Source organism: Sturnira hondurensis, unplaced genomic scaffold (assembly GCF_014824575.4).
Source record: "Sturnira hondurensis isolate 20B ecotype Veracruz unplaced genomic scaffold, ASM1482457v3 Scaffold0005252, whole genome shotgun sequence".
NCBI classification, from domain to species: Eukaryota; Metazoa; Chordata; class Mammalia; order Chiroptera; family Phyllostomidae; genus Sturnira; species Sturnira hondurensis.
Genome location: NW_028077883.1, coordinates 4,012,794 through 4,040,289, shown reverse-complemented (window position 1 = coordinate 4,040,289; position 27,496 = coordinate 4,012,794). Strand labels below are relative to the sequence as shown.

At 35.8% G+C, this 27,496-nt stretch overlaps 1 protein-coding gene across 5 annotated transcripts in view; it reads left to right on the top strand.

The window, feature by feature from the left end:
- The window catches only part of GLCCI1 (glucocorticoid induced 1), a 96,110-nt gene that overhangs the window by 24,280 nt on the left and 44,334 nt on the right, over nucleotides 1–27,496 (top strand). For all 5 annotated transcript variants that reach the window (XM_037046405.1, XM_037046406.1, XM_037046408.1 and 2 more), the window contains exon 2: nucleotides 8,525–8,676. In XM_037046405.1, the coding sequence (XP_036902300.1) occupies nucleotides 8,525–8,676 (152 nt within the window). The remainder of the gene's footprint in view (nucleotides 1–8,524; nucleotides 8,677–27,496) is intronic.

The following is a 27,496-nucleotide window of genomic DNA, read 5'->3' as shown; positions in this document are numbered from 1 at the left end:
AAGCAACTTTCTGCCTATATTCAGTCTCGCTCAGTGAATTTATTTATTTATTTATTTGATGATGATGGTTGAAAGTATAATGTGAATGACTTAAGTTAAACATCATAAATAGCCATTGATTTTTCTATTAAAGATAAGATTGTTTAATAAACTATAACATTTTCAGATTTGGGCTTCAATTTTTAACCAAATTATTAAAACCTAAGTTTTACTTTGCTCAGATATTTGAATTAATTTTGCTCTGACACTTTTCATTTTATAAAAGAACCTACTTAATATATTTTTTCAGGCTTATATTTTTCAGGAAGTAAATTTTATTGTAGTTAACTTTTATTTGCATGCAAAGTGCCCTATTTGGGAGGGAGGGTCTCTTTCCAAAGGCAGCTGTTTTCAGCTTTGTCTTTGTCTAATTTTTCTAGTGTTCCTGAGCATTCCGCTTAGAGTACTCTGTGTTTAGGTTTGAAGTTTCTTATTGCCCTGGCTGGCATTGAGTTTAGAACGTGAACTTTTACAGGATGTGACTAGGTGTTTAAATTGGTTGTATCCTAGAAGGTCAGCTGCCAGTTGTAGATTTCAAAGAACTGGTTGACTATTTTGCAGCAGGATTATGGTCAGAATTTTCAGTGCCTCTACGTGGAGTAGGTAGGTTATTGTCCAAACGGTTTTATTTTTGAGCACCTACAATTCCAGAGGATTTAGTTATAATCCTTCAGACACTGGTCCCTAAGCTTTTAGTAGTAGCATTAGAGTCACCTGAGATGCTTATTAAAAATTTTGGTTTTTTTTGTCCCCACTACCAGGGAGTCATGTCATTGATGAGAAATTGGGGCCCAGAAGTGAGCATTTAAAAAAAAAAAACATCTCGCACTTTGAGACACATTGCTTTTGGATTGCAGTGGCTCCGAACCCTGGGGATATATCTGAATCAATCTAGTATGGCAGAAAAAATGTGTTGCTACCTGTCTCCACCCTGTAACTGTGCAGTTAGGATCTCTGGGAACGTGGCTCATTAACTTGCATTTTTAACAAGGTACATGGTAATCCTTATGCAGAAAACCACATCTTGGGATCCCATCCTTGATCTGTGGCTTAGTTCAACTAGGAGTTGCCTGAGGGCCTTGTGCCTTTTTGTTCTAGGATCTCTCTTAGTCCAGTTTCTTGGTGAAATCTTAGAAAACTGTTTCTATTACTTCTCAGACATGTCCAGATGTTGACATTGTAGTGGCTAAAAAGCATTGCCAATTATTAACATTCTTTTTTAAAAACATATTTAATCCCCACCCAAGGGTAGGTTTATTAATTAGAGAGAGAGAGAGAAACATCGACGTGAAAGACAAACATCAATCATTGGCCTCCTGTTTGAGCCTGACCAGGATCCAATCTGTAACCTTTTGGTGTATGGGACAGTGCCCCAACCAACTGAGGGCTCTAACGTTTTTTTGTTAATATTCTTCTAAATCAGTAGTAAGTAATAAGACATACACATCCATATGTATGTATGTTTGTATTATAGATCTTAATGGCTGTTTTCACTTTGGACATTAACAAAGTTAGGTAATAAATATGATTTTGCTATGTTAACTGTTAAAAGAGAAAAAGGTTTTACACACTTTAGGATCTTAATTTCAAGATAAAATACTATATATGTGTGTTCTGATACTCTTAGCTAGCATTGTTAATGTGATGTTTTTATATACAAGCTAGTTATTTAATACGAATTTTGTGAGGTAAACTGGGAAATTTGATATTAGTACTTTGTTATCTTAAACATTTTACGGAACTTTATATCTTTTGGATTCTTTATGATCATAGTCAATGATGGGTTTTGAATGAAGTAAGAAGCAGTTTGTCCTTGGTGTTGGTGCTATGATAGGCAAGTTTCGTGGAGTTGCAGTGCTTATACACTTGTTGAAGTAGTAGTGGTCTTTTTTCTAAAGGTTTAAATAAGTTATAATTGAAATGCATTTTTTAAACTTTAGGTGTGCCTTGCTTATGTAATCATTGTTAAGGGAAAGCTTTGGTTAGTAATCATTAATTAAGAGCTAAACAAAGACAATTGGCCATTTTTATTTGCTTTTGCAGACTAAATTAGCTATATCATCCTTATGAAGGTAGGATGAAAAGATTGGAGTATGTTGAAGTCCAAGAAAAGAATGGGAGCACTTATTTTATTATCTGTGTTGGTTTGCATTCTGTGTAGGTACATTATGGCAGTCAAAATTACTGCATCCTCTCTACCAGGTGGTATGATTAGTTTGGAAGGCGTGGTGGCTTGTTACGTATTCTGTAGCTAAAGTTCTTAACATTTCCAATATTCAATAACTATTATTTTAAATCGCAGAAATTTTATTTAACTTTGTTAATTTTCCACTATGGATTAGCTTCTTAAAGACAAGAAGGCTCACTAACTAGCCGTCTTCAATTATTGCCACTAAAGAAAAATGGCTGTTGGGAACAAATGAATTTAACATTGTAGTACATTATTCTGGCAATTAGGTATTAGGCATCCATTGCCTGTTTAGAACAGGATCTGGTTTGATATTCAGATTCAGAGTTAACTAATACAGTTTCTCATTTTTTAAACAAGTTGAATTTGAATTGGTTGTTAGAGAGCAAGAATCCTTTTGTGTAGTCCTGAGTAGGTGCCCCAGAGGGGCCGCAGGCCCTCTGACTGCTACCTGGCTTTCCATTCAGGGAGGGGAGGGGGAAGCACAACCTGAGGATAGGTGTGACGAGGAAATCTTTTTTCACACTGCTGCTATGAACAGTCATTTTCTGGTCCTCACAATGATGATAGTGCGGGAAGTAGATGTGACTTCATTTAACTGTCATTTTTCACGGCTGAATTGAGTTAGTCTGTATTTTACTATGAAATATTTAAGCAAGCGATGTTCAGGACTGCTAAGTGGCATGGCGAGTCTCTTACTCCTTAAAAGCCTCCCTTGGTGTAGAGCACCATTCTCGCTATCTGCTGCTGAATTTATTTTTGTCTTGTCTTCCTATCCTTCACTGGTGTGTATGTGTCATACATGTTTTTTATATTGTAGTTTAATTGTACATATATTTCCTCCAACCAGAATGTAATCTCTTGTGAGAGGAGTCTAAGCCTTATTTTGTAATTCCCCTTTGTTCACGGAACAGTGCTTTGCATATAGTAGACATTCAACAAGTTTTATTTAGTAATAGTGTTTACCGGTTTCTCCACTTATGAAGGTACTATTTTCCTGATGCCTGCTTAGTTTAAGTAATTAAGTGTGTATTTTATTGATTTTATTTCATACTTTACATATATAATTCAGTATTTTACTTTAGCTCCTGTAAATTAATTCAAAGATTGACTATACATACTAATATGTTTCTAGTTGATAAGATGTGCTCTTGTTTGATCTACTTGAATTGAGGTCACTGTGTACTAATTAGTAGAGAAATACTGTCATCACTTAATTAAAAACTAAATACATGTTCTGATCACAATTGTAATTATGAAATTAAAAGTGTACTGTGTTGAAGATACAAGTAATGCAAAACCAGTTAATTTTTTTTTGCACTTAATTGGAAAATCTGAGTTGGTAGGTGATAATATAACATATTAAATAAATAAAAATTTGAGAGATTTCAAAGCTTAGATGTTGATGAAGCAGTTAAAAACTAATTCATTGCCGCCCTGGCTGGTGTAGCTCAGTGGATTGAGCACAGGCCTGCGAACCAGAGGATCGCGGTTCAATTCCCAGTCAGGGCACATGCGTGGGTTGCAGGCCAGTTCCCTGCAGGCCAGTTCCCAGGAGGGGACGCATGAAAGGCAACCATACATTGATGTTTCTCTCCCTCTCTCCTTCCCCTCTAAAGATCAATAAATAAATAAATAAAATCTTTAAAAAAAAACGAATTCATTGCTGTCATAATTTGTATAACAGGAACAAGTCATCTTATGACATAGAGTTGCACTGTTTATCCTTCCTGGCCAGTTTTTAAACTTCTCTTGAATTTTTACCCTTCAAGTAATTTACATGGAACCTACTAACAACTACATATTTTTTGAAATTTTCCTGGTATGTGGAATGGTGAGAATCTTTTTTTTCAAGTGTATGTTTGAAATATAACCTGTTGAGTATTTTGACTCTTGCACTTGCATTTTTTTAATGATGTCTGCTTGAATGAATTTTACACAAACATATGGACACTGTGTTGTGCTAACTCAATTTTTCATTTTAAGATAAACCAACCTTCCTTCCTTCCTTCCTTCCTTCCTTCCTTCCTTCCTTCCTTCCTTCCTTCCTTCTTTCAGTATTGGTATGTGATGTGCTTGTCTACACATTCTTAACACAGATAAGCATGGGGTTATATCATAGAATTAGACCAAGCTAACTGGACAATTTATAGATTAAATTTAGCCCAATTTCATGTCCCTTAGTCAAGGGGTTTTCACATTGAAGTAATTAAGTAAGGCCCACTGAGATATAGGAAGAAAATAACATGACTTCTGATTTTTTCATACATGTGTATCTTATGTTTTTGTTTCCTACATACACATTTCTATTTTGTCTGTTTTATAATATATATCATATTAGTAATACAGTACATATCTCATTTATCAATAAATAAATTTATATTCAATTTATAATTAATATAAGTAAATAAATATTCCTGCATGCTCACATATTCACTGTGGGATTACTTAAGCAAAGTATCTTGAAGACCAGTGTCCTCATGAAGTAGCTAACCATAGAGAGTGGACACTAAGTGGAGAACATGTGATTTTTTGAAAGTGATAAGCAGAGGTTTAGTGATTTAAAATATAAAATTTTGTAAACATAGATTAGAATATTGTTTTGTACAGATCAAGGGGCTCATTTATAAGGTCTTTTCTTTTTAATTTTATTGTTTATGCTAGTACAGGTGGCCCCAAATTTTCCCCTTTGCCCCCCTACACTCAGCCCCCTTTATGCCTCTGTGCATGCTGTTATTTCTGCTGATACTCAGATTCAGAGTTAACTAATACAGTTTCTCTCAGGCAAACCCCACACTGTTGTTCACGTCCATTGGTCCTGCATTTATGTTCTTTGGCTACTCTATTCCCTATGCTATACTTTATAACTCCCTGGCTTTTCTGTAATTACCAATTTATTTTTACTAATCCCTTCACCTTTTTTACCCATTCCCCTGACCTCCCTCCATCTGGCAACCATCAGAGCATTCTCTGTGTCTATGATTCTGTTCTGCTTAATTACTTTGTTTTTAGATTAAATTATTGATAGATATGCATTGTCATTTTATTGTTCATATTTTTGGTCGTCTTCTTAAAGAAGACCCTTTAAAATTTCATATAATAGTGGTTTGGTGATAATGTACTCCTTTAGCTTATACTTGTCTGGGAAGCTCTTTATCTGTCCTTTGATCCTAAATGATGGCTTTGCTGAGTAGAGTAATCTTGGTTGTAAAAAAAGCAAGCAAAGCCCTTGCTTTGCATGACTTTGAATACTTCTTTTCAGCCCCTTCTTGCCTGCAAGGTTTCTTTTGAGAAATCAGCTGATAGTCTTATGGGGACTCCCTTGTAGGTAACTGCTTTTCTCTTGCTGCCTTTAGGATTCTCTCTTTGCCTTTAACCTTTGGCATTTTAATTGTGACATGTCTTGGAGTGGGCCTCGTTGGATCCATCTTGTTGATATTATCTGTGTTTCCTGGACTTACATGTCTGTTTCCTTCACCAAGTTAGGGAAGTTTTCTTTCATTATTTTTTTTTCAAATAAGTTTCCAATTTCTTGCTCTTCTCCTTTTGGCACCCCTACAATGTGAATGTTGGTACTCTTAAAGTTGTCCCTGAGGCTTCTTACACTATCCTCATTTTTTGGATTCCTTTTCCTTATTGCTGTTCTGATTGCTTGTTTTTTGCTCTCATATGTTCCAAATCGCTTATTTGATTCTCAGCTTTCTGTACTCTACTATTGATTCCCTGTTAAAATTGCTCTTTATTTTAATTAGTGTATCCTTTGTTTCTGACTGTACCTTTTTTATAATGAACTCATTATAAAACATCAAAAATGCTCCCTGTTTATTTACCAAGCTAGAAGGAATTTTAATAGCCGTTAAGTACACTACATACAGCTCTTCAAATAGTTGGGAACAACTTTTTAGGCTGAAGTTTTCCGCATATAATAGCTTTTTATTTTCTGGTTATTCCTGACCTTTATGTAGGCCTTTTTAAATTTAGTGGTGAACTGCTATAAATGTTGTCTTTTTTTCGAGGAGGGTGGATAATCTGTTTTGTCTTTTGTTTTTCCCTGGTGGAAAGCATGTACAGTAGCTGTAAAAAATTTTAGAACAAATTGTTATAAATCATATTTTGAACAACACATTAATTTTTTGTTTCCCAAAGTTGCTAAAAATTTGTAGGTATTTTCTATCCAATAAAGATTTTTAGAAGAATTAATAGAAATAACTTCTAGTAATAGAACTGAAAACGGTCTATATGTTTTCCAAATTACTAATGGGGGGTGGGGAGGAGGTAAGAAGAAAGAAGAAACAAACAGTAAAACAGAAAACAAGTAGCAAGGAAGCATTCCAGCATAGGGAAAAAATTACATGATATGTCTAATCAGAACTGTTGTATCTATAAACATAAGTGAGATTAGCTTACCTTTTGCAAGAAGTCTTACTACAAAGGTTTTTTCAAAAAGCCTAATTAGGTACTGTATACAAGAGACATACATAAACAAAATGATTCAAAGAAATCAAAAATGAAAGACTAGACATACCAGGCAAATTATAATAGAAAGAAAGCCAAAGGGCATCATAATATTTAATTTGACAGAGCTTAAAAGTAAAAATAATAAATGGAACAGAATAAAATGGCAAAACATAATGACATTGTATACTAATATGAATCATATTATATTATAAATATAAATGATAAAAATTGTGAGAAATAAAGGAAATTGTTAGGTCTCAATAGTAGTTCAGAAACTGTAGACTGCTTCTCTAAGTCTGTGACGGATCAAGCTGATAATTACATTATTCCTATATTCTGTGTTTTTATTTTAGTTGATGTACATGACAAAGAACTCTATATTCTGAGAACAAGATATGTTTTCTCCATGATTTATGAAATGTATACAAAAGTTTACCATATTTTTGGTCACAAAGAAAATTGCAGGTAATTCCAAAAAATACAAATAGGCTATCCTAGATTCTCTGCCTGTGGTGAAATAAAATCAGAACTAAGCAATAAAGCCAGAGAGGAAGTTTAGTAATTTTCCGATCTTTTCTTATAGCAAAGAAGTCAAAACTGCAGTTGTAAAATATATAAAAATATAATAACACTAGCGTATACTGTATTTTCTTTTGTTTTCTGATTTTAAAAAAACTATTCTGGTTTTAGGAAGATAGGTAAAAGACCACATTCTGTAACAAATGTTTCCTGAGCCTCTGTAATGTGCAAGGCATTTGTCTGATGTGAGATACAACTCTGAATAAGACTGAGCCTTGGATTTTGTAATCCACTGGATTTTATTATAGAATACACATTAAGTTATTTGAGATGTATAGATGAAAATCCTCTGTAGGTCAGTATGATCATTTTAATTTTCAACAGAGGTACTTATGGTACCCATATGGGGAGAAGTAGATTGTCATAGTGTTTTGATTGAACTGCGTAGAATGTCTGGAGATCTTGAGTCCTTTTTACCTCTCTCACCTGTTAGCAGTTCTGTTTCATTGGGTCATTCGGTTTTATCCCTCTGGGCTTCAAATTCTTCTATAAATGAGGAAGCTGAATTAAAGTATAGTGCCATATGTGTTATTTTTATGTTACTGTAAATAAATTTGTTAAGTAAGTATTGAGCATCAACTCTTTTTCAGTTTGTAAGGACTAATCTTAGGCTCTGGTGAGGAGAATGTATCTTAAATAAGAGTGTGTCAAGTTAACAGAGAAGGAAAGAGTTCTAGCTCAGGAAATAACAGCATGTATAGAGTTAGAGAAGGGACTGTTTTTGCAAAACTGCAGTTCGTTTATGTGGCCATTAGTAGTTAGCATGGGTGTATGGACGAGTAGCAAGACATCAAACATTGAGTATGTGAGAGCCAAATTGTGAAGAATATGGGCTTTAAGTGAAAAAATGAATAATGATGGAAATGTTTTTTAGCAGTGGAAGGAGATGGCACTTTAAGATTTAGTTGAGATTGATGCAGAAATAGCAGTTAGGAAAGTGGCAGTCCAGGTGAGACATACAGTCTTACCCAGTAATGGCCGTGGAGATGATGTGCAGACTGTAGAGCAGGTCTCTAAGACGGATGGGCGTCAGGGGGTCCGTGGAAGTCCTGGAAGTGCCTGTCCGATTTAACATGTGAATTTACTTTTCTTTAGAGGGGGTCTGTAAATTCCATCAGATCATATCAGGGGGGCTCTTGTGATAACATATGTTGTAGGGAAAATTGATAGGGTGACATTCTACAAACTATGAGGTTTAAATAATTTTAGATTTTACTTATTTGTTAGTGACTAATCTAATTTCTTTTTTACTTTTTATAGTGGACAGGCCAAAATCGCAGCAAGTTCGAACCTCTAGTACAATAAGGCGAACCTCTTCTTTGGATACGATAACAGGACCTTACCTCACAGGACAGTGGCCACGGGACCCTCATGTTCATTACCCTTCATGCATGAAAGATAAAGCTACTCAGGTAAAATAGCAAATCAACAGTCTGGGTACCCCGCAGTTATTCTGTTTTGATCACAGTAAAGAAGATGTAGTTTAATCAACTATTCCTAAATTTGAAATATAATATATTCAACCAAAGAAGAAAGCTGTTTCTTTTAATGTACTTTGTTTTTTGTCATCTGGTTTTTCTAAGTTTTTTAATTATTCACTAATTAATACAACTGTATCAGTCTATATTACATAGTTTTTTAGACTTAAAGCTTAAAGAATTGCTTTTCAAGAGAAATTAATATAATGCTGAGTAACTATTAAAATTATAAGTAATTTTTAAAGAAAAGTTTGCACAGTCTTGGGAATAATTTACAAAGTATTAACATATGACTAAGAAAGTTTATGTCAGAGATGTTTTGGGTGGTTTTTTTCTGGTTAAAAAGGATGCATTTAAATGTGCGAGAATTCAAAGGAGTGAGAACACTATGCTTTGTAGAATAGGAAAATAGAAGGATTAGAGTTTCATGTCTGAAGAATGAGGGAAGAGAAAAAGGGGAAATTTCGGACGTGATGTATGAGAATCTTCTCAATTTTTCTAATTTTCTAAGACAAGCTTGAAACCATGAAATTAGCTGCTTTATCATCCATCCTATCGACTCTGCCTTTGTAATATTTTATGTCACCCCCAGTCTTTTGCTTTTCATTCTTAGTTTTGTGAGCAAAAAGATCAGTTTGAAATGGTAGGCAGTGGAATTCTGAAGTAGAAATAACTAGCAAAATTTGGAGATCTGGGCCTGGACACTTAAAAACGGACACAGATAATGCAAAACCGTCTCTCTGAGGAGCTGGGTTTGCAAGTGCCAGGATATGTAGGTGCAGAGTGTAAAGAAAGAAAGTCAAAGGACCAGAGACTCGGTTTTTAGAATTGCACACAAGGGAAAGAGAGAAAACTAATGCATGCACCTGAAAACAATAGGAGGAGGAGAGAGTTAACAGATACTGACTACGTACCGTGTGCTGTATGTTTTATTATATTCCGTGTTTCATTTAAGTCTCACGAGGACATTGTAAGACTACACAGACAGGGAAGCAGAAACTCTGGGAAGTTAAGTGACTTACACAGGATCATAAAACTAGAAAGTGTTGGAACCAGGTTTCTAAAACAGCTTAATTTGTTAACCAATCTGAGCTCCAGTTTTTTGTCCTTGTTAGGATAAATGGAATAACTTGTGTGGGTGTGTGCGTGTTTGTGCATGTTGGGTAGTAGAGTAACTGCCACTGCACTTGAAAATGGTAGTTACTCTTTTTAGATGAAAAAAATCCTAACCTTTTATTGAGTATGCTTCATGTTGACACTATCCAGAAACATTATCTCATTTGTCCTTCACAAAAGCTCTGAGAAAGAAGAGGAGCCAGAGAAAGAGCAAAAGCTAAGAGAGCAGAAATAGTCTAGACTTAGAAGCTTCTAAAGAGAGGTCATGGAGAATGAGGGCTGGATTTAAGGATTAGGAGCACATTGTTTTGGAGAGTATAGTATTGATGATGCAGTAGAGGAAGAAACACATATATTTGGGAATTAAGAAGAGCCCTGGCTTGTGTAGCTCAGTGGATTGAGCACATGCTGCGAATCGAAGGGTTGCCGGTTTGATTCCCAGTCAGGGCACATGCGGGGTTGCAGGCACCTCAGTGGGCCCCCCCACCATGAGAGGCAACCACATATTGATGTTTCCCTCTCTTTCTCCCTCCCTTCCCCTCTCTCTAAAAATAAATTAATTAATTTTAAAAAGAGTGATATGGAGATAGAAAGGCTCTGAATAGGTTTAAACATGTCAGGGGTTTTTTGTGTGATAGGAGTAATTAACTGAACTTATAATGTTATAAAATTAAACATGCTATTTGAAAGTGTATATGGCGATATGCATGTGAGGTTATTAGTAGTAAATATAGACAGGCCCATTTGTAACATCTGGAGGGTCTGGAACAAATATAAATGAAGCCCCACGCACTATATAAGTTAAACTAACAAAATATTACATGAAATGTATTTATCCTTCTAATTTGACAAATAAATTTTCATATGGATCTTGAAATTCTGCTTTGAGCTAAGAATTTCTAGATTCCTTGGAGTTACATGCCAGAATGTGCTGAGTTACATGTCTACATGTGCTGCACTCACCCCACCTTGTGAGCCTAAACGCGTATCTTTTGACACCCCCCACTATTCTGTATCCCGAGGGCTGGCTTTTTGCAGATGTTGAACGCCCAGTCCTCACATTGATTTTCATTCCTCATTCCCTCTGGAAGTGAGACCCAGGGAGTAGGTCCTGGCGGACCTTGCTGCTGTTTGGCCGAGGAGATTCTGGGTCTGAATCACCCAGAGTGTAGTCTGGCAGAGGCACGGGTTCATGTTGTGCATGTCCCTTTGGTCCCAAAGTCTCTTCACCCTCTGGAGAGGGGCATGGCTAGGAGAGGACCCGTGCTGTTCCCCCCAGAGCTCGAGGTTCAGGGTAGGGGCTCTTCTTGCCTGGTTCTACATGTAGGTCCTTTTTGAAACGTATCATTGAAAGAAAGATAATATAGGCCTCACCTGCAGGTGAGATAGATACTGAGCTTAGGCACGTTAAGTAATTGGTACTATTTATGTAACTAATAAATCTGAAGAAATTTTATGAAGAGATTTGAACCCAGAGTTGGTTGTTCACAAAGCTTTGTTTTTTCCTCCAGTTCCCTTCTGCCTGTCATAGTAACCACTGAAGCATATAACACTTACCCTCATGCTTGCCTCACAAGCAAAAGAAATGGTTTTGGCCCCAAGTATTTATTAGTTTAATTGAAGATAAAAGAGATAAACATATGTGATGGTTTTTATTGTCACACTCTTCCCTCCTGGATTAACTTCTGAACTCTGGGAGAGGGAAGTAGAAGTTTGTGTTTATTTGGTGGGAGTTAGTGGAGGGCAAGTGGTACAGTCACTTCACTCAGATACTAAATACTCGGGCTCTCTGGGTTTGGAGGGCGTCTCTGGTATCTTCTGCCTGTCATATTTCCATATTTCAACTACCTTAATTATGGAGGGTTGGAAATAAAACTCTTAATGTTCAATATATTTATACTTTGGGCCTTTTAAAAAAATTAGTATAATGTGAGAAAAACTGGACTTTGGAAACAGATCTTATTTTCAAATCAGGGCTCAGTATGAGGGAACTTTCTGGGATGATGGAAATGTCTATCTTGAGAGGTTTGGGTTACATGGATCAATGCATTTGTCAGAACTTAGATCTGAGTTTATACTTGTGCATTTTACTATATAACTTCAAAAATACAACATAAATATTGTGAACTCCAGTAGTTTAGGGGTGAAGTATATCACTGTCTGCAACTTTTGGGTTGGCCAGAAAGTTCATGTTTTTTCCGTAAGATGGCTCTAGTAGTACCTAATTGTCTTTAACTTCATCGGAAAACGTTTTGTTAGATTGTATTGTGACAGCTGGTCATATCAGCATGCTTTGGAAAAACAGCTTATCAAAATTGGTGAATTTCTGTGTAGCCTTTTAATACTGAAGATGGAAGAAAATATGTGACATTTTTGGCATAATATGCTTTATTATTTCAAGAAAGGTAAAAATGCAGCTGAAATGCAAAAAAAAAAAAAATAAAGATATGTACAGTGTTTGGACAAAGGCCTGTGACCAATCCAATATGTCAAAAGTTTCATTCTGGAGATTTCTCCGGGACTATGCTCCTCAGTCGGGTATACCCATCAAAGTTGATAGTGGTCGGATCAAGATGTTACTTGAGAATAATCAACGTTATACCACATGGAAGGTAACCGACATACTCAAAATATCCAAATCAGTAGTTATTGGTGAGAATAAAAAATGTGTCTTTTACTTTGTGGAAAACAACTAAATGGACTTTTTGGCTAACCTGGTAAATTTGAAATGAATAAAAGTCAGCTCAGTAATGGATAGATGGGTAGATATGTGATAAAGCAAATACAGCAAAAAGTTGACTATAAAATATATGTTGTTGGTTTTATGAGTACTCATGAGCTGTTTTTTCAGCTTGTCTATGTTTGAATTTTTAAAAATAAAATGGTGACGGAAAAGTGATGGCCAAGACTTCTGGTCAAAGTGGCAGCATAGGTAAACACGGCTTGCTTCATTGTACAACCACACCAAAATTACACTAAAATATGAAACAGCCATCACTCAGAACCATCAGAAATTGAGTTGGATGGAAGTCTGACCAAAGTACAGAATTAAAGAAACCACATCCATCCAGACGGGTAGAAGGGGCAACGATGCAGAACAGGCTAGTTCCACGTGCACCAACGGCAAATAAAAATTCAGGCAGGATATCTCAGGAGTGAAGAGTCCCAGCCCCACACCAGGCCCCCCAGCCCAGGGTTCCAGTGCCAGGAAGATAAGTCTCCCTAACTTCTGGCTGCAAACCAATGGGGATTGAGTCAATAGAAGAAACTTAGCAGTTTCTTTGGAGTCCTAAGCAGTTCCCCTTAAAGAATCCATGCATGGACTTACTCAGATTTACTCTCTCTGAGCTCCAGCACTGGGGGTAGCAGTTGGAAAGGCACCAGTGGCATATGGGGAGGAGCTGAAGTGTCTGGCATCAGGATGAGAGCTGGGGGACAGATGTCTCTTACACGGAAAGGCGGGCAGAGGCCATTGTCCCTTTCTGAGTCCTCCTCTCACAGAGCCACAGAGTGGGCAGACCAGTGCCATCTCTGAGACTCTATAAACCTGGCTAATACTGTTTGCCCAGCCCTGGAGATTCCCTGAGATTTTATCCCACCCAACTTATAGGTCCACCCAAATTGTTAACTGTGACTTTTCCACATGAATGGCTGGTATTAGATTATGCTTTACAACTTCCTAAATCCTATCAAACAAGCATCAGTGTCCTCAGTGAGCTCACAGCCCCCTACCTCTAGCTAAGTCTAGATTCACAGTGTGGCTTCACCTGGGAATCTTCAAGCCCAGCACAAGCAGCAGACATCTTAAACTGCTTTATACCTTATGCAGGATGGCCCTAGGCAGAACACAGATGGGGACTGACCTTGGCCTGCACCAGCCAGGATATCCCAGAGCCTGCATCCCCTGTGGACAACTACAGACCACATCAGAGCATCACCATCCTGCCACTGCATGGCTGATCCTCCATGGAGGGTGGAGGTTGGTGGTCAGTGGTCACAGCCAGTCCTTGCAGCTGATGGCCTGGGTAAATCCCTCCCACTGACCTGCCCACAGCAATCAAGGCTCAGTTACAAGAGAGGGGTATACTCAGCCCACATGGAGGGTGTACCTCGGGTACCCAGCTTGGGTAATAGGGGAGGCTGTGCCACTGGACCCTACAGGACACCCACTACATTAGTCCACACTACCAAGACAGAATCAAAGCATCTCTACCTAATGCATAGAAAAAAACACAGGGAAGTTGCCAAAAGAAGGAGACAAAGAAACATGAACCAAATGAAAGAACAGATCAAACTCCAGAAAAAGAACTAAACCAAATGGAGATAAGCAATCTATCAGATACAGAGTTCAAACACTGGTTAATGGGATGCTCAGGGAACTTACTGAGAGTCTCCGTAGCACAAAAACGATTGTCAGAAGTGAAGGACACACTAATTGAAATAAATAACAATTTACAGGGAAACGACAGTAGAGTGGATAAAGCTGACAGTCAAATCAGTGATTTGGAACACGAGGAAGCAAAAAACAACCAGTCAGAATAACATGAAGAAAAAAATCTAAAAACGAGAATAATGTAAGCAGCTTGTGGAAGTATTCCAACATTTGTATCTTAGGGGTACCAGAATGAGAAGAGAAAGAGCAAGAAAGTATAAACCTATTTGAAAAAAATAATGAAAGAAACCTTCCCTAATATGGCAAAGGAAACAGACATGCAAGTCCAGGAAGTGCAGAGAGTCCCAAACAAGATGGATGCCAAGAGACCCAATTCAAGGCACATCATAATTGATGTGCCAAAGGTAAGAGGTAAAGAGAAAACCTTAAATGCAGCAGCAGAATAGTAATTTGTTACCTACGGGGTGTCCTAATAAAACTGTGAGCTGATTTTGCAAAAGAAACTTTGCAGGCTAGAAGGGATTGGCAAGAAATATTCAGTCATAAAAAGTAGGGACCTACAGCCAAGATTGCTCTACCCACTAAAGATATTATTTAGAATCAAAGGGGACAGATAAAGTGCTTCCAAGATGAGAAAAAAACTAAAGGAGTTATCATCACCAAACCATTATAACATGAAATGTTAAAGAGACTTACTTTTTAAAAAAAGGTCAAAACTATGAACAATGAAATGGCAATAAATACATATCTGTCAACAGTTAATCTAAAAAACAAGCTAAGCAAACAAGAAGAATAGAGACAGAATCATGTATATGGAGAGTGGTTTGATGGTTGCCAGATGGGAGGAGGGTGTAGGGAAATATGTGAAGAGGTGAGGGGATAAAGAAGTACAAATAGGTAGTTACAGAATAGCCATGGGAATGTAAAGTACAGCATAGGAGATGGAGTAGCCAAAGAATTTATACGTATGATCCAGGGACATGAACAGTGGTTGGGGATGGTCTGAGGTGGGGGGCGGTGCTGGGTGGAGGGGTGCAAAGAGGGACATATTACAGATGTCTGGGACATCTGTAATAGCATAATCAATAAAAAATAATTTTCAAAAAGTCATGGCCCACTGAATCAACTGCTGTGTGGCCCAAGCTTCAGTTTCCTTTTTTGTAAATTGACATTAAATGAGAAAGTAACATATATTTTTAAAGTGGACAAACAATAAAGATAATGTAGAGCAATAATCAAAGGTGTTTCCTCTGATTTCCAGGTATTGTGCTGTTGAAGGCTGTTAAATGTTTGCTTTCTTTCTCCTTGGTACATGGCAGTATTATACTTCTTTGCCCATTTGAAGTTAAGTGTGGCCAAGAGACTTGCTTTAGAAAACAGTTTTGAAGAGCTGGTTTTGCACCAAAACCAGACAAAGGCACCACAAGAAAAGAAAATTACAGGCCAATATCTCTCATGCACATAGATGCAAAAATCATCCACAAAATATTAGCAAACCCAATTCAATAATACATTGAAAGGATCATACACCATGATCAAATGGGACTTATTTGTGAGTTTCAAGTTTGGTTTAGCATCCACAAATAAATCAACTTGATGCACTATATTAACAAAACGTAGGATAAAAACTATATAATTATTTCATTAGATACCACAAAAGCATTTGACTGAATTTAACATCTACTTATGATAGAAACTCTCAAAAAACAAGGAATGGAGAGAACATATCTCAACATAATAAAGGCTATGTATTACAAACCTACAGCTAACATCATACTTGATGGTGAAAAGCTGAAAGCTTTTCCTTTAAGATCAGGGATAATACAAGAATGCCCACTCTTGTCACTTTTACTCAACATAGTATTGGAAGTCTTAGCAAGAGCAGTGAGACAAAAAAAAGAAATAAAAGGCATCTGTTGGATATGAGATATTACCTTACACCTATTACAATGGCTATTATCAAAAAGACAAGAAGTATGTTTTGGTGAGGATATGGAGAAAAGGGAACCCCAATGTACTGTTGGGAATGAAAATTGCTATAGCCACTGTGGAAAACAGTATGGCAATTCCTCAAAAAATTTAAAAACTGTGATATAATCTAGCAATTCTACTTTTAGGCATTTATCTGATGAAAATGAAAACATAAAAAGATGTATGTACCACCATGTGTACTGCAGCATTGTTTGCAACAGCCAAGATACAGAAGTAACCTGAGTGTCCATTGACAGATGACTGAATAAAGAAAATACCATATACTACACTGTGGAATATTATTCATTTACAAAAAAATCTTGCCATTTGTAAAACCATGGGTGGACCTCGAGGGAATGATGCTAAGTGAAATAACTCAGACAGAGAAGGACAAGTACCATGCGATCTCACTTGTATATATAATATAAAACAAAACAGAACAACACACACACACAAACCAAGCTCACACTAAGAGAGAACAGATGGGTGATTGCCAGAGACGGGGACTAAGGGATGGGTGAAAGGTGTCAAAATGTACAAATTTTCAGTTATGACATACAGAAAACTAGGGATATGTAATGTACAGCATGGTGACTAAGTAATAATACTATGTCACATATTTGAAAGTTACTAAAGGTAAATCTTAAGTTTTCATCTCACAAAGTTCTATAATTATGTATGGTGATGAATATTAACTAGGCTTATCATTGGGATCATTTCATAGTCTACATTAATATCAAGTCATTATCTTGTACACCTGTAATTTATATGATTATTTCAATTTACCTCAATTAAAAAAGAAAGCCAGTGTATTCATTCTGACAAACACATATCTTATTTTAGTAATCATTTTTGTTTGATTTTTAAAATCAGGTGTGGTTCTTTATAGGCCAAATGTCATTTCATCATTGAAATGAATATTTTTTTTGACTCGTGACTCTAACATGGTGAATTTTATAGATCACTTAATAGTTGGTTATGATTACATTTATGGAGTAAATATTGTTGGTTTGTGGAGTTCTTTTTATATTATGAAATTTAAAATTAGTTAAATGAAGTATTAACATTTATTTATTTGTTTCAGTATTCAGAAATGAGGTCTGAAGTTTTTCTTTTTTCTAATGTAATCCTTAGATTGGTGTTATACTTGCTTCATAAAGTGATTTTTGCAAGATTTCCTTCCTCTCTACATTGGCATGGTGTAAAAATTGGCTGTCTGTTACTTGGGTCTAAAAGAATTTTACCTATGAAATTGAGTAGACTCGCATGTTTTGGGATTGTAGCTATTTAGGAAATCTCAACTTCTTCCATGGCCCTTGCTTTAGTTTCTATTTATTTAGTTGAAATTTTTCATTTATTTTGCTAGAATATAATTCATTTCATCCAGATGTTGAAATGTATTTGCATAGAGTTTCACAAAGTACTCTCCCATATTTCTTTTAATATCTTGTATATCTATATTTTTTTCTCATTTTTAATATTGCACTTTTGTGGCTTAAGTGATTTCATTTATTTTTTTGATACGTAGCTCTTTATTTGTTTTTCATAGTTGTTCAAATACAGTTGTCTCCATTTTACCTTGACCATCCCCTTCTGGCCATCCATCCCCACCTCCCACCCTTGACCCTCCCCTCCTACCCCTCTTTGGTTTTGTCCAAGTGTCCTTTGAACATGTTCCTAAAAACCCTTCAGGAACTACTAAGTTATACAGTATTTTGATCTTTCTAAGGTGTTGGATTGATTTTTCTATTTTTGTTTTCTCATTCATTGCCCTCTGACTTTGTTCTGTCGTTGCTGTTCTTCTGCCTTCCTGGAGTCTGTATTGTTCTTCTTCTAGATTGTGGGGATAAATGCTCAATTTTTGTATTTATGATATTTCTTATTTAGTAATGTATGCCAAGACTTATCCTCTAAGCTCAGCTTTGGCTGGTGTATAATGTTTCCATTATTTATATATTTAAGATATTATGCAATTTTATTTTTTATTCTGGTTTAGCATATGAGAACTTTTTATTTCTTTTGTTTTTAATTTCTGTGTGGTTAGTTTCTTTTCCTCAGAAAAATTTCATTTCTATTTTTATGGTATTATAATTAGAATATAGAATTATAGGCCTTTGGAAACTTCAGTGAAATATTCTGTGGAATAATATATTGACTTTTTTAGTGTTCTGTACTTGAAAATGAAATACAATCTTTTATTTTAGATATAGAATTAATTATATATTAATTCGATCTTAGTATATTATTCAGTTTCTTTATATTTATTTTTTCCTTCATATATCTATATCTTACTTTTGCTAGATATAAGCCTGTCTGGGTAATATTCTGGCAAATTTAGAGCTCTCTAGGTTCAGACATCTATCAGTACTTTCTGGATACACTCTTTCACGTTTTTATTTACTCATTACTATTTAGTCCCCTTATGCCCATCTCCCCACACAAAATCACCACCCTGTTGTCCATGTCCATGAGTCCTTTTTCTTTTTTGTACAATCCCTTCACCCACTACCCTCCCCTGCTTAGCTGCCATCCTGCTCTCTATCTATGAGTCTGTCTCTATTTTTTTTGTTAGTTCACTTTGTTCATTAGATTCCACATGCGAGTGAAATCATATGGTACTTGTCCTTCTCTACCTGGTTTATTTCATTTCTCATGATGTTCTCCAGGTCCATCTGTACTGTTGCATAGGGTAAGGTGTTCTTTTTTTACAGCTAAGTAGTATTGCATTGTGTAAATGTTCCATAGTTTTGTATTCACTCATCTACTAATAAATACTTGGGCTGCTTCCATATCTTGGCGATTGTAAATAATGCTGCAATGAACGTATGTTTTTTCAAATTAATGTTTTGGGTTCCTTCAGGTGTATTCCTAGAAGTGGGATCACTGGGTCAAAAGGCAGATCTATTTTTTTTTAGGTATTTCTATACTGCTTGCTACAGTGGCTGCACCAGTCTGCTTTCCCACCAACAGTGCAAAAGGGTTTTTCTTTCTCACATCCTCACCAGGACTTGTTATTTGTTGATTTACTGATGATACCCATTCTGATGGGTGTAAAATAATATATTATTTGGTTTTAATTTGTATTTCTCTGGATGAGTAGTGACATTGAGCATCTTTTCATGTTTCCTGGCCATCTTTCTGTTCTCTTTGGAGAAGTCTCTCTTCAGGCCCATTGCACATTTTTTAATTGGGTTGTTTGTTTGTTTGTTTTTTTGTGTTGAGTTTTGTAAATTCTTTATAAATTTTCAATATTATATTCAAATATAAATTTTCAAGATGTATTGACAAATGTGTTTTTCCATTTTGTGGGTTGTCTTTCTATTTTGCTGATATTTTCCTTTGCTGTGCAAAAGCTTTTTAGTTTTATATAATTTGTTTATTTTTTCTTTTGTCTCCCTTGCCTGGGGATATATATCTGATAAAAATCTCAGCTACATCAGAGTTTGCTGCCTGTTGTTTTCTTCTAGGATTTTTATGGCTTCGGATCTAACATTTAAGTCTCCAGCCCATTTTGAATTTATTCTTGTGTTTGTTGTAAAGAGATGGTTCAATTTCATTTTTCTGCATGTATCTATCCAGTTTTCCCAATACCATTTATTGAATAAACTATCTTTAGCCCATCATATGTGCTTGCTTCCTCTGTTGAATACGAATTGACTATAAAGGTGTGGATTTATTTCTGGTCTCTGTGTTCTGTTCCATTCATCTATATGTCTCTTTTTATGCCAGTACCATGCTGTTTTGATTACTATGGCCTCATAGTATAGTTTGATTTTAGGTAGCGTGATTCCTCCAACTTTGTTCTTCTTCCTCAGGGTCACTGCTGCTATGTGGGGCCTTTTGTGTTTCCATATAAATTTTTGAAATATTTGTTCTGGTTCTGTGAAATATGTCATTTGAATCTTGATAGGAATTGCATTGGATGTATAAATTGCTTTGGGTAGTATAGACATTTTAATGATGTTAATTCTTCCTATCCATGAACACAATATGTGCTTATTTGTATCTTCCATTTTTTTCTATATAGCCCCCTTTTTAAAGGTCCACTTATTCTTATGACTTACTCTGTCATAAGCTGGCAGTTATAGGTTAAAATTTTTTTTGTCTGTTTTCAGTGGTCATTGCCTTATATATCTTGATAATATTGTAGATGTTTAAAGATGTTATGTACATTTTATCTTCCTTATGGTTGATATTTTTATCAAATACTACTTGTCTTGATTAATATTTCCCTGAATATAACCTTTTCATGATATAAAAATTTAGTTGCTTATATTTCTAAGAACCAGTCAGCCATTTTATGACTTTGATGTATATCCTTTTATATTTTGATTATTTATATTAAAAAATTAAAAGCCATTTAAAAAATAATTTAGGTGATACTATAGGTAGTATTTTGTAACCTTCTTAACTTAAGCCATGGTATTTTTTTCATGCCATTAACTATTCCTAAACATAATAGTTAAGTCTTTTTTTCTGACTGTTTTTCTCATTCAATTGAAAAATTATGGATTTATTATAGAAATATTTAGACTTCCCACCACTATTTATATTTTCTCTTTGTTTGTATTTGCTTAATGAAGTAGGATGTTAGTCCACATGCTGTGGAATTTTTTTGTATTGTTATAAGAATGTGCCACAATTGTAACTTTTCTATTGGTAGACATTTAATTTATTTCAGTGCTTCTCTTGGTGTACATCTCAGGTTGATTCTTGAAAACAGAATTACTGTGAATATATTTAAGGTTGTTGGCACATTTATGATTGCTTTTTCTCAAATTAGCATTTCTTACAGAGTAAGGCAAATTATTTCATTTTATCATGTCTAGCACAGATGTAATAGTTGATTTCTGTGCTATTTCCTGTTCCAAAAAATTGCAATTCAGAGATTTACCACCAACACCCTTTCTCCCCCTCCACTTGAGATCTAGAAACAGAAATACAGCTTCTCTACAAGTCCCCTGGTTAATAATCTACAATATCACAAATCGTTCCTCCACAGATCTCAATTCATTGTGTGGAACACATGGAGGACTCAGTAGACATGGATTTCATGCATTTTACTTAAATACTCAGGCATGTTAGTCCTTCCTGTGGACTATTGTTCAGTATTCCTCAGAAAAGAAAAGTCTCTCCCTGTCAATACGACTTTCTGCCTGTCTCCAAACAGTCTTTATATTAGCTTATGTTAATGTCTAAAGATGTAATTATATGCAAATTGATGTTATACTGGTTTATAATATTAGCCTATAAGGAAAATGGGTGATGTTATATATGGTCAGCATATCACCTTGCGTACAGAGTCTATTTGTTACTCATTTTTATTTCCTTACTCTAACAGTGCTTTTCAAACCTCAGCTTGCATGAGAATCGTCTGGAGAGCTTGTTAAAACACAGGTTACTGGACTCCATCTAAGAAATTCCAGTTATAATTCTTGGATTGAACCTGAGAATTGGCATTTCTAACGTGTTCCCAGATGAGGCCAATGCTGCTCATCTAAGGATCACTGGGTGAAACTGGTCTGATAGAAAGAGCCATAACTTGGTACATCGTTGGAGTGTGATAAAAATTTGAGTAACTGCTGCTCTCACTGAATTCCTCATGCTTTTTTCAGCTGAACTCTCTGTACTCTTTGTTTTTAAGTGAAGATGCTATTTATATCTGTTTATAAGACTATGTTTACATAAGGTTACTAGAAAAACAAAGGAAAGCAGTATTAGAATCATAATATTTTTGTACTCCTTTTTCAAACTTCATCAGGATAGATGTCAAAATTACCTTTTAAATTAAAAGTTTTTTAAAGTTTAAAAATTTTGATTAGTCAAATGGTATATTTATAAATAATGAAGGGTTTGTTATTATCTATTGTAAAACCTTTTTATAAGTGAAAATTAGCCTATAATCATTATTAATTATTAGTTGAAATATCATTGATATTCACAGAGTTCCACTTCATTTTTTAATTACTTTATTGGTGTTCAATTACAGTTGTCTTCATTTTGCCTCACCACTCCCCCGCCACCCCAGCCAAACCTGAGTCCTTCTCTTGCTCTCACCCTCACCCTTGGTTTTGTCCTTGTGTCCTTTGTAGTAGTTCCTGAACATTCCCCATTGTCCCCTCCCCCCTCCCCTCTGGCTAGTGTTAGATTGTTCTTAATTTCAATGTCTCCAGTTATATTTTGTTTGCTTTTTTTGTTGTTGGTTATGTTCCAGTTAAAGGTGAGATCATATGGTATTTGTCTTTCACCTCCTGGCTTATTTTCACTCAGCATAATGCTCTCCAGTTCCATCTATGCTGGAGCAAAGGGTAGGGGATCCTTCTTTCTCTCTGCTGCATAGAATTCCTTTGTGTAAATGTACCATAGTTTTTGATCCACTCATTTACTGATGGGCACTTAGGTTGCTTTTAGCACTTGGCTATTGTAAATTGTGCTGCTATGAACATTGGGTGCATAGGTTCTTTTGGATTAGTGTTTCGGGGGTCTTAGGATATAGTCCCAGCAGTGGAATTGCTGGGTCAAAAGTCAGTTCCATTTTTAGTTTTCTGAGGAAATTCCATACTGTTTTCCACAGTGGCTGCACCAGTCTACGTTCCCACCAACAGCGCACTAGGGTTCCCTTTTATCTGCATTGTCTCCAGCACTTGTTTGTTGATTTGTTTATGTTGGCCATTCTGACCAGTGTGAGGTAGTATCTCATTATGGTTTTAATTTGCATTTCTCTGATGGCTGGTGATGCTGAGCATCTTTTCATATGTGTCTGGGCCCTTTGTATGTCCTCCTTGGATAAGTGTTTGTTCAGGTCTTTTGCCCATTTTTTAATTGGGTTTTTTGTCTTCCTGGAGAAGAGTCCTCTGAGTTCTTTATATATTTTGGAGATCAAACCCTTGTCCCAGGTATCATTGGCAAATATGTTTTCCCACTTCATTTCTTGCCAGGTTTATCAGTACTTTGTCACTAAGGATCATCTGTATAAGTACAATAAAATAATTAGCAGTCAATGCTCATATTTCCACAATTTTTTAAAGTTTTAAATAAGACTAAGAAATTTTGTGAAGTTTTGTATTCATATTTTTATTTTTTGTAAGTTTTTCTTTGGAAGTGGGTTTAGGCTCTTATATATTAAAAATCAGTACATAAGAACAGTATTTTCTTTGATCTGTTGTTACTTTGATCTGTTTTGAAATTGATAATGCAGGAAAATGTGGTTGCTTTTGCTAGTTTATGAATAAAGGTGTAAATAACAAAAGTAACCAGGATTCATAGCTGGTAAAGGTCTGTTATTCCAAATATACAAAGAATTCTTAGAACTCAACATAAGAAAACAAGCCACAGACTTTAGCAAATACCTCACCAAGGAAGATGGCAAATAAGCATATGAAAAGATGCTCCATATCACATGTTATCAGGGAAATGCAACTTAAAGCAAAAGCAAGATACTACTACATGCTTATTAGAATGGGCACAGTCCAGACACTGACAGCACCAAATGTTGGCCATGATATGGAGCATCCGAAACTCTCATTCATTGCTGGTGGGAGTGCAAAATGGTACAGGCACTTTGGAAGATAGCTGGGCAGTTTCTTACAAAGCTGAACATGTTCTCACCATCATTCATGCCCCTTGGTATTTACCCAAAGAATTTGAAAGTGGACGTCTATAGAAAAACTTGCATGTGGATGTTTATAGTAGCTTTATTCTTTTTTTTATCCTCACCCGAGGATATTCTTTCATTATGTTTTAGAGAGGAAGGAAGGAGGGGGGAGAGAGGGAGAGAGAGAGAGACAAAAACATTGACTGCCTGCCTCCCATACACATCCCAACCAGTCATCGAACCTGTGGCCTAGGCATGTGCCCTGACCCAGAATCAAACCCACAAGCTTTCAGTTATGGGACAACACTCCAGCCAACTGAGCCACACCAGCCAGGGCAGTATAGTAGCTTCATTCTTAATTGCCAAATCTTGGAGACAGTCATGATGTCCTTCAAGAAGTGATTGGATGAAGAAACTATGGTACACCCGGACAAGAATATATTATTCATCACTATAAAGAAATGCGCTATTAATCCATTGAAAAGACATGGAGGAAGTTTAAACATATATTATAAAGTAAAAGAAGGAACTCTGAAAAGGCAGCCAACTCTGAGATTCAAACTATATGGCATTCTGGAAAAGGCAAAACTTTAGAGATTGTAAAAAACAAAACAAAACAGTGGTTGCTAGGGGTTGAGGGATGGGGAGAAATGCATAGGCAGAACACAGAATTTTTAGGGCAGTGGAAATACTGTGTATGATACTGTAACGATAGATACATGACATTTTACACTTATCTGAACTAAACCTGGAGGATATATTCAGTACAACACCACGGGTGAGCCCTAATGTAAACTGTCGACTTGGGGGTGATGGTGACGCATCAGTGTAAGTTTCTCAGCTGTAACACATGCACCACCCTGGTAGAGGGTGACTGGGTATGTGTAGGGACAGTGGTTCATGGGAACGCTCTGTAACACCCTCTCAGTTTTGCTATGAACTTAAAACTGCTCTTAAAAAGTAATGTGAAAAACCAGCATGCAGTCCTGTGCAATAGTACTGTTTTCTATGTATTTCACTCAGAGAAGGAGTGGTCCTCACACAGGAAACCAGAGGTAGGAGGACGAACTTGGCGGCTGGGAAGAAAACTTCACAGGCTGGACTTGGGGTGATTCTGGGAGGTGAAAGTGAAAAATGGTCTCTTCCACATATAGATGTCCTTTTTACATAGAGGGGGGTTTTTAAAAATTAACCACCTTTTTGTCCACAGTCTTAGAGCTAGGCTTTGGTGTTCTAGCTCCTGCATTGCCCAAGTGCACACAAGGTTTATTTTCTCTTCCCTGGTTGTCTAAGTGGAGGCAACTAGAAAAGAAGAATCCCCTGAGCTATGGGGGTTGAAGAGCAAGCTCTCATACACAGTGCAAGTTAATTCAGGACAGTATTGCTTCCCAAGCTGGCTGTAGAGGGTGTTAATAAGTATACTTCTGAAATAAGTGTTCTGGGGTCATATAAGTAAGAGAAAGAAAATAAAGGAGGTTTTTAAAAAAGTACATGTCTTCGTGTGTGTGTACGTGTGTATGCATTTGAGTTGTTGAACTGCTAATTGCATTGTATGTTGATTAGAGGAAGGCGTAGTATACCTTATTTCCCAAATTTATCTGACCACGGAACCCTTTTGTCCTACATTCTGACCTATATCCATGAGCACTGTTATAAGCAGTATAGTTCATAAAATTCTACTCTAGGTTAATGGGCAGAATAACAGGCTGGTTGGAAAATATCACTTGCTGAGTTGAAAGGAAAGAACTGTTGCTACTGTGGTGTTGTTTTTCCTAATTTAAATGATAAGACATTTTTCAAAAACTCAGATTTAACAAATTAGATACAAATGATTTCATCTTGTGTGACTTGATAAGCATAAGCTTTAAATAGATTTCATAAACCAAGTAGCCATCTTTTGGTTTTGCTTTGACTGCAATACCTTGTTAAAAGTCAGTGATTAAATCTGAAGAACATTGCTCTCAATAGAACTTTCTGCAGTGATGGTAATGTCCCATATCTGTGCTTTTCTAGGTGGCAGCCAGTGGCCACTAGCCACGTGTGGTTATTGAGCATTTAAAACGTACTAGTGCAACCAAGGAACTGAGTTTTTAGTTTTATTTCATTTTCATTAATTTAAATTTAAATAATTGCATGTGGCTACCAGCTGTTGTGTTGGACAGTGCAGTCCATAGACTAGATGTGTACACCAGAGCACTGTCATAGTATTTTAAATTGATGTGATTGTAATTAAACTACTCTTTGGGGAGTATTTTTTTGAAAGCTGAGACCATGATGACTATACTTTTACATGGCTTATGTGCATGTAACTCTATAGCCACATAACCGAGAGCACTCTCTCAGTAGTTTGCGCTTTTAAAAAACTGTTTTATTAACTAGCTTTCCAGGTCATTAATATTTTTTGTAGTTCTTATTTCTTTTGTATAACTAATACTGCATTCTGAAATGACCAAATAGGTTTTCATATTAAGTTTTAGAAAAAATGATAACATGAAAAAAGATATCCTGTGAGATAACAGACCTCAGACTTAGCTCCATTTGCCATTGGCGTGCTTAGTGGTGTTAAAGCATTTGCAAAACTTGTAGTATTGATTTATCTCTAAGTTGGAGGTATGGTATATATAAATGTCCTTTGAAAATCTTACAGCTGTACAAAATGAAAATAATTAGCATTATTAAATAATTTTGGATATGCCAGAAAATTGACTCATTTTCTGCGAATATACTTTGAATTTTAAACAGTGTGATCCTTAATCATTTGATTTTTGACACCAGTAATGTTTATACTTGTTAGAAATTTAAAATGTAAAAGAAATTAAGGCATATAAATTGGCGAAATAAAAGTATGACTAAAAGAAACTCATAATCAAATTATTTTAGATTAAATTATTAAAGATAGGACTACCTGGGGACTTGTTATTTTCAGAGTAGTTTGTCTTCTCTAGAACTGAAGTTAGGAAATTTTATCAACTACATAATTCTTTGCATGCAGCTTATTTACTATATTGATACTTGTTATCTTTACACTGCCATTGAGTCAGATATTTTACTCTTTCAGTTATAACTAAAGAGCTTCACTTTAGTATTTGAACTGTTAAGGAGTTTACTTGTATTTTTATTACATTAGTATTCAATTGTTACTGGATTTATTTTGAGGTTTCATTACTTTTAAGAGATGGTCATTACCTAAAAAGTTGTCTACAAGCATTTTGAATTGTATAAAGTGGAACTGATAGCTTTCCACAAGAAGCTATGTATTATGTGGAGCCATAGGTGTAGCCTCAACATAAGCAATGATTTTTTTCAGTATGTAATAAAAATGATTTTTTTAAGATGTTATTTATTTATTTTTGAAGAGAGAAGAAAAGAAGGAGAAAGAGAGGGAGAGAAATATCAGTGTGTGGTTGCCTCGCACATGCCCCTAACTGGGCACCTGGCCCGAAACTCAGGCATATGGCCTGACTGGGAATCGAACCAGCAACCCTTTGGCTTGCAGGCTGCTGCTCAATCCACTGAGCCTCACCAAGCAGGGCATAAAAATAATTTTTAAAGCCATATATATTTTCCATGGTAATCATTACTATTTGTCTTTGAGTTGTGGTTTTTATTTTCTCTGATTTAGCTAACTTTAAATATAGCTACTAAATGGTCCTAACCTTTTATATTTAGTGTTTTGTATT